Source organism: Nematolebias whitei, chromosome 2, assembly GCF_014905685.2.
Source record: "Nematolebias whitei isolate Nwh7 chromosome 2, NemWhi1, whole genome shotgun sequence".
NCBI lineage: Eukaryota > Metazoa > Chordata > Actinopteri > Cyprinodontiformes > Rivulidae > Nematolebias > Nematolebias whitei.
Window position 1 is genome coordinate 33,921,967 of NC_056499.1, and position 7,979 is coordinate 33,929,945.

The following is a 7,979-nucleotide window of genomic DNA, read 5'->3' on the forward strand; positions in this document are numbered from 1 at the left end:
GCTTAATTAAAAATGTTGGGGGGGGGGGGGGGGGGGGGGGGGGGGGTCGGATCTGTAATTACTGTTAATTCGTCGGGTCAGGTGGAGTTTGGAAATGATGGCTACGGGCTTGGGCCAGATCAGGTCAGATTTTTTGGGCCCGAATGCAACTCTTGTTCAAATCCCGGTCCGAGGGCCTTTCTGGGTGGAGTTTGCATGTGGGGGGTTTCTCCAGGCACTCCAGTTTCCTCCCACAGACCAAAAACATGCACGTTAGGCTGACTGGTAACTCTAAATTGTCCCTAGGTTTGAGTGAGGGAGTGAATGGTTGTTTGTCTCCATGTGTCCCAGTGATGGACTGGAGAGCTGCCCGGGATGTCCCCCGCCTCTCACACAGTGACTGCTGGACATGGGCACCAGTGACCCCCATGACCCGAAAAGGAAGAAGCAGGTACAAAAGATAATAGATGGATGGAATTTAGAATAACTCTGTGGTGTGATAATTAATTACTATGACCTACTAACTACTCCCACAAAACAGTGCTTTTGAATGTTGTGCTGAATAGCTCACTGTACGTATTGTGCTAAATGCCAAATTCTGTATACTTTTTGAAACTGCTGAATATAATGATCGTATGGATTACCCGAACACATATACAGTGCTTGCTTTTGTAAACTAAGAATACAAATCTCAAGTGTTCTTTGCAAAATTGAAATGGAATTGAAACTGAATTTATCCCCCCCCCCAATTTGTAACAAAGACCAGAGTTGGCTTGAATGACACGTCTTTATATCCATCTCTGCTTTTTAAGTTATTTGACATGTAAATAGCCGTTACCAGTTTCTTCTTAGTATCACTAAGGTACCTACAGTACCACCAGTGGTACTTTTTCTATAATTTTAAAGCCATGATTCTAAATCAGGGTGTGTCCAATCCTGGTTTGAATCAACGGGTTGGACAGGCTTTTGCAGAACATGAAGAGGTAATTTAACCATTGAATCAGGTGTGTTGGCGCAGGTATGTCTATCCTATCCTGTAAGTAAAACATTGGGTAGTGGCCATCGAGGACCAGAATTGGACACCTGTGGTTTAACATTTTCAACAATTCAAACCCCCAGAAATAAAAAGCATTAATGCAAGGACTCTGGTATTGTTTGCTTCGTTCTTTCAGCTCAGTGGAGGAAAGTGTTGCACCCTGACGATGTTCAACACTCAACTCAGAGCCTGTTGTAGCTCAGCAGGTACAGTCATACAACAGTCTGTATGCATATCAACATAGTTTTGCTAACTTCTATAGATGTGTGTTGACTTCTGCAACTTAAATAAGAACGGCTGCAATCCTACAGTGTGCTTCCCCTGAAGTTGTTCTACTGACCTCCATGAGCCAATCCAGGAGAACTGCTCTCATCTTGGGCTGAAGATGAGGATGCTTCTCCAACATGTGGATGTCCCTGCTGTAAGTCTTATCCTTCTCCAACATGTTGCTCCACACCACATCCTTACTGGCCCAGCTGACAAAGAGATACCAGTTCATAACTACGCTTTGATGTTGAAAAATGTTGAGCAAACCAGAATCACATGTTTTTTTAAAGTATCGTTTTCCTTTAAAAAGCACAGAAACAATTTCAAACACTACCTGTGGGTGTGACAAAAGGAAGTACCGGTAATTGCAAAAAAAAAAAAGCTGTGAAAGATAATTTTTCTAGTCTAACTACAATCTATTCATATTAGATGAACATGTGCTATCACACAAACTAAATGCTCTCAGCAGGATTCGATTTTAAACAGTCGCCCTTCTACTTGTGTTTTTGTACAACAGAATACTGTGGATGGCAACAGACTGAAGCCCAAGCTAAGATAAATCAGCAGGACTTACCACAGCGCAGGGAGTGGAGCACAGTGAACTGGAGTAACAAATATGTTGTGAATGTGATACTGAAAGAGGCCCGCATTTATCAGGGAAACTTGGTGGTACTCTTCCTGGCTAGGTGTGGACATCCACCGGTGAGGACTCGCATAATCAGCGTCAGGACTCCAACTCATCTTTACAGAAAAAAATTAATAAAATCAAGAACATGGTAAGGATATAAAGTCACAGTAATACAATGAGTGGAGTTCTCCATCAGGCCTATACACCAGCTGGGGTACAATGAATACTTCACGCATCAAATTGTGGGATTCAGGGTGGCAACTCAAATATTAGAGCGTAGACACCCAGAAGACTGTCCAACAGAGCAGGATTAGTAAATGAGCTCAAATTAAGATCACAGCTACAAAAAGTATGTTTTTAAACCTAAATTAAACAAACCCCACAGGCTGACGTCCTGATGCATGCTCGATGTTTCAACAATGAATCCATCCAGAACACCTGACTTGTTACAACTAACAAGGCTGACATATGCAAAGATCAAAATATAGTCCAACAAAGTTAAATCAGGTCCTCTGTACAGTTTCTCTGTGTTGAAACGTTTCATCTTTCATCCAAAAAACTTCATCAGTCGGGGAGCTGCAACAAACTCAGTCCCATAAGTAGCATAAGTTGACCCGACTTAACTTTGTTGGATTTGTTACCTGGATTATTGAGCATAGTGTTTAATGAACTCCTACAGCAGTGGTCATTTCGTATGCTGCGGGAGTTTCAGAGAAACTGATGTTTATTTTCTAAACATGATGTCCCAGTGGCTTTTAAACCCCAAATTATGGCAAAGACTGGTTCATACCAAAGATCCAGCCCCCAGCACAAACAGAGTAATGTTGTGTATGCTGTTCAGTGTCAGGAGGGCTGTGATCAGTCTTACATCGGGGAAACTAAACAGCCACTGGCCAAAAGGATGGACCAGCACAGAAGATCAACATCATCAGGCCAGGACTCTGCGGTCTACACTCATTTCCAGGCCAGCGGTCACTCTTTCAGGGATGAAGATGTTCAAATCCTGGACAGAGAGGAACAATGGTTGGGAGGAGTAAAGGAGGCCATCTTTGTGAAAAGAAATCGTCCATCATTAAACAGGAGTGGAGGCCTCCGGGTTCAACTGTCCCCCCTTACAATGCCATTATTGCAAATATCACTCAGCCCTCTGAATAGCAAGCAGGCATCAGGGCAATAACAATCAGGCTGATGGTCCTCCGTTTGCATTTGAACATCGAGTTTTGGCGTCACCAGCAAACTGGTTGATCCACTATGAGAAGGTGCTAACAGACGGAGTTTGTTGCAGCTCCTCAGACTGAAGTCTTTAGGGTAAAAGACAAAACGTTTCAACAACAAGAATCCGTCCAGAGGACCTGACTTAACCTCGTTGGAAAATATAACTTGCTTTATAAAACATCAGGCTTAGGAGAAGCATGCTTTAATGCAGTCCAGTAAAATCAAATTTTACCTCACAGTCACGATGCTTCTTCTTCGTCATCTCTGCTACCTCCTCATCCAGATCTTGTAAATACTGGGAGTCAAAAAAAAAAAGGTATGTAAATTCATTTACACAGAACAGGAGTAATTTCAGTTTTTGGTGGTTACCTTAAGGAAATAAATAGCAGAATGAAGCAGCCATATCAGTTTTATATGAGAGAAACACAGTAAGATACACTGGATATTAAAAGTGTTAACATTCCAGGTTTTTATGCAAATACATCATTACACATTTCCCATCTTTACTGTGACATCATCCTGTATAATTCAACTGATAAACACATCAGTTAGGGAGGAAACATGTAATATACACCTTAAATACACAGTACCAGTAAATAAAAAGCTATGAAGTAGAGAACAGATCCTATAAGACAACATTCTGGCAACTGACTAAAAACTGTACATCCTTCCAAATATGATGAAAAAACTAAATGAAAACTGCTCAGGCTTTAGTGTTGCTTTAATTAAAAGGAGCTGTAGGGACTTCTGGCAAGGTTTGATGAATCTAAAGTTGAACTTTTTGGTGCATCACCAAAGAACAGCATGCCCACAGTAAAACATGGTGGTGGCAGCATCATGCTGTGGGGCTGCTTTTCTACAGCTGGAACTGAATTCTTACTCAAAGTGGATGGAATCAAGAACCGTTAGTCACCTACCGGTCAGTTTTGGTGCAAAACTTCAGCTAAAAACATGAATACTTCAGTATGACAATGACCCCAAACATACAAATCAAAAGAAATGCTTCACAAAAAGAAGCCTAAAAGTTTTGGAATGCCCCAAACAGGATAAGAAATCTGCGTGGCAACCAGAGAGCTGTGTAAAGAGATACCCTACAAACTGACACACTTTGTGCACTTCGGGAAGGAAGTGTAGACAAACATTACCAAGTCGAGCTGCTTGCTGATGGACTTTAACAAGATTGAAGGCTGTAATTAAAGTCAATTAAAAAAAAAGGCATTTCAAGCAATTTACTTTATGGATGTGCACGCTTAATGCAAGTTTAATATTTCTTATACATCATCCTCCAACAAAAATCAGTGTTTTTCAGTTGAACTGCTCAGGATTATGCGTATAATACAAAATAAATAAAAGTAGGGGAAAGTTTTGAAACGATTTATTGAGGGCTAATTTTCTCCATCATAAAAACAATTGAATGCCCACTGTGCATGCAATATTTACTCAAAGAAGGTCATTACTCAGTTATAGTAATACATGTGTGTGACTAGATGATGGCATCATGTAAGAGCAGCTGTGGAGCAGCAGGAAGGTCTGCTTGGCTCTCAGTCCTTACAATAGCAACATTTGCCTTCCTCTTTCTTGATCGCACTGGGGATTGGGGAGGGACACACTTCTGTTCCTTCTCTTCCCTGTAAGAAAAAATAAAAGATACAGCATAATAAATTCTCCACAGTGCACAGAAAATCGTCAGACAAAACTCAAAGTGTCGTCTAACAACAGGCCAAAGATTAGCCTGATGGCTAAAAACTCCCATCAACCTTCTCTGTTGTCACGAGTGAAAGGAATATGAAGCTCACCCTTGTCCTCGCATTATACTGAGAGGGGTCGGCGACACTTCAGAGCAAACCTAAGGGTGCAAAATACCTAAAGTTAGTGTTATGAGAGTAAAAAAACATTTTCATACTCCCAACCCCCCACGCTGAGCTCCCTCCTTTTAGCCTGAGCCTGGCGCGGGTAAATGTTTGCAGGACTGCAACTCGAAAATAAGTGACAAAACATTCATGGGTGTTCGTGAAATTAGCACAGGGCACACGTCAGACCCCGTTTCATTTATAAATGGCCACCGTTTGGATTATTTTTGAGGATAAGGTTGATTATTTTAAGCTACGAACTCTGGGCAGCTGGTTTCCACATCATGGCTGAACGACTTCACGTTTACCATTTAAATGAAATAACGTCGAGCAGGCAGCCAACACATACAGCACAGCACCTACACAGGCTTCATTAGCTCGTGCCCAACTTGTTGCACTTTGACTAGCAGTTGTTGTCAGCTTAGCTACAGCTGAAACTGGTTCAACTCGACTGTAACTTGTTGCAGAGGCGGACTGTAGTTTCAGCAACTCACCTCAAGATCCTGACCTTGAAGTTCACTCGTATCCAAGTGTCAAACAAAGTCTGGACGAGCTGCTCCGAGCTCCTCGGACTCAGATGTGCTTTGTTTGGCTAGGCCCGGTTAGTTCCTCTGAGCTGGCGCCTTGTACAGCACAGATGAGCCGAAGCGCCGACGACGTCGGGGAGGAGTTGGTTTAAATTGGCGCTAAACCTCCATCCTCGACGTGTCTTCACGCTGCCATTTCGACTTCCTTCACAGCCGGGTGAAAAACGTAAAGCACACAGCTCATGTGCCTTCGAGGCGGCTGCTTGAAGTCGCGCTGAAAAGAAGAAAAATATAAGTTTCCGATTTAGCCGGCGAAAGGGAGGCGTGGCTGTGGAGGTGACAGCTGCGGGGGGCGGGGCTTCGACATCGGAAGTGCCCGGGAACCGCGTGGCTCGTCTGCTAGATGTAAACAAAGCCCCGATCTGTCACATTAACTCTGCAATTTAACGCATCACGATGAAAAGTGCGCTAAGGTTGGTGAATTTTTTTGTTCAGTGAACGCATCATGAGGTTGTCTCTTGCTGTCACCCCGGGAGAAACTTTTATTTCATCGAGACACGTATGCTAGCGGGTGAATGCTCGTCGTTTCCTGCGCGCGTTGCCATGTTTACTTCTATTCCTCGTTCGCGCCAGCACAACACTCACCATAAACAAACTCGTTGCACCCCGTATTGCCTCCTTTAATAAACATTGTGGGGTCAGTGTTGTCAGCTCTTATTTAGGAATCATTTAAGAACCTTTTTTTTTTTAGTTCTTACAGATCGACCCTTGTCCTGTCACGTGATCCGCCTCACAGAACGGAAGGTAAACATTTGTTCCCTTTCGGTCGGGGCCATCGTCTCTGCAGCCTCAACGCTCCTACAAACAAAGAAAAATGAAGTTTCTGAATCTTTTTGGACGCCTAAAATCTGTCGTTATCGGAATGATTCACGTCAAGGCGTTGCCAGGTATCAAGACTGTTATGAACTCTGTCGTTTGATATGTAAAAGTTGTGTTTTTCGGTTTGGACAAATGTTTTGAATGTACATTATTAACAGCAAAATGCACTTCAATTAAAAAAAAGTTAAATCGGCCTATGTGGTAATATACTGATACAAGTGAAAAAAAACTATTTCACCATTCAGGCACTTTCACAGGGGTCTGCAACCTTAACTGAAGGAGACTTTACTTTCTCTGCTACTAAAGTCTAACACAAAAATATATAAAAGTATGTCACAGTGCATCATAAACTAAATTGTAATATATCTATGAGGTTTTTTTTTTTTAAACTGCACCTATTTTGTAATATCAGCAATCTTGTTAGTTGTTATAATAGTTTTAAAACGTTTTTATAAGTTTCTTGTCTATCTCAGGTACTCCCCTGGGTTGTTTGAAAATCTCTCAAATCACAGATGAAGCATGCCGAGAAGCAGAGGTCTATCTTGATGCAGGGATTGTAAGTTGCTGCACGTTACTTGAGCACATCTGAAGTCGTCCCAGCCATGTTTGTAACCATGAGTTGTAACCACCTCTTTCAGGATGGTTTGATTGTTGAAAACATGCACGATGTCCCTTATTCATTTTCTGTGGGCCCTGAGGTGTGCGCCTCTATGACTGCAGTCTGCTTGGCTGTGAGAAGCGTCTGCCCAACCCTGCCGCTTGGAGTGCAGATACTGTCTTCTGCTAACCAGCAGGCTCTGGCTGTAGCTCTGGCCTCAGGTTCAAACAATCCGTCAAATTAAATTAAAACCCAAATTACAAGTCTTTGTGTGTAAACAGATTTTTCCAGCAGTCACTACAAGAGCAAATTTTTTTACCTGGTCTGTCAAAATGACATTTTATTCATTCAAATACATGTTTGGTCTTCAATTCAGAACTGCTGGTCGGTCAGTACAAACCATATGTTTCGTTCTCCAATCATCTCACTTTGCTCTAACTGTACGGTTCCAGGTCTGGACTTCATCAGAGCAGAGGGTTTTGTCTTTTCTCACGTGGCGGACGAGGGACTCCTGAATGCCTGCGCTGGGGATTTACTGAGGTATCGCAAGCAGATTGAAGCTGAAAATGTGCAGATCTTCACAGACATCAAAAAGAAGCACAGGTGAGCTCCCGAGCTGTGAAGTTTGATCAAGAAGTAGAACCTGGTGAGCAACCAATATGCTAAAGAACCTGAGAGCTAATGAGAGTTTTACCTTTATATATAACTTCAGTAGTTCATGTACAGTGGGTTGCAAAAGTATTCAATGGCACCAAGTCTCTGCAAAATGCAACAACACTTAACAATTCTTGCAAAATCAGAGCCTAACAGTAAGCAAGCTTAAAACTGAAGTCATGTACATCAAACGCCTAGATACATCCCCAATAATAATATTTTTATTAACCTTTATTTAATCAGGCAAATCCCATTGAGATCACAGATCTCCTTTGCAAGGGAGGCCTGAAGGCAGTCTAACTGTGGGATTCCTGGTTTCCCTCTGTCTGTTTGTGTCTGTTTGTCA

The 7,979-nt window shown here is 42.3% G+C and overlaps 2 protein-coding genes across 2 annotated transcripts in view; one reads left to right on the forward strand and one right to left on the reverse strand.

Annotated features, from left to right (window-relative positions):
• ccne1 (cyclin E1) overlaps positions 1-5,500 on the reverse strand; it is a 17,756-nt gene extending 12,256 nt beyond the window's left edge. Inside the window, exons 1-6 of the mRNA XM_037697632.1 lie at positions 5,470-5,500; positions 4,922-4,971; positions 4,678-4,753; positions 3,358-3,420; positions 1,857-2,023; positions 1,356-1,491 (exon numbers count right to left, since the gene is read on the reverse strand). Coding sequence (XP_037553560.1) covers positions 1,356-1,491; positions 1,857-2,023; positions 3,358-3,420; positions 4,678-4,753; positions 4,922-4,935 — 456 coding nt within the window. The 5' untranslated portion in view covers positions 4,936-4,971; positions 5,470-5,500. The remainder of the gene's footprint in view (positions 1-1,355; positions 1,492-1,856; positions 2,024-3,357; positions 3,421-4,677; positions 4,754-4,921; positions 4,972-5,469) is intronic.
• Positions 5,501-6,294: 794 nt separating this feature from the next.
• zgc:162297 (uncharacterized protein LOC555865 homolog) overlaps positions 6,295-7,979 on the forward strand; it is an 8,161-nt gene continuing 6,476 nt past the window's right edge. Inside the window, exons 1-4 of the mRNA XM_037697633.1 lie at positions 6,295-6,449; positions 6,855-6,937; positions 7,020-7,200; positions 7,432-7,582. Coding sequence (XP_037553561.1) covers positions 6,377-6,449; positions 6,855-6,937; positions 7,020-7,200; positions 7,432-7,582 — 488 coding nt within the window. The 5' untranslated portion in view covers positions 6,295-6,376. The remainder of the gene's footprint in view (positions 6,450-6,854; positions 6,938-7,019; positions 7,201-7,431; positions 7,583-7,979) is intronic.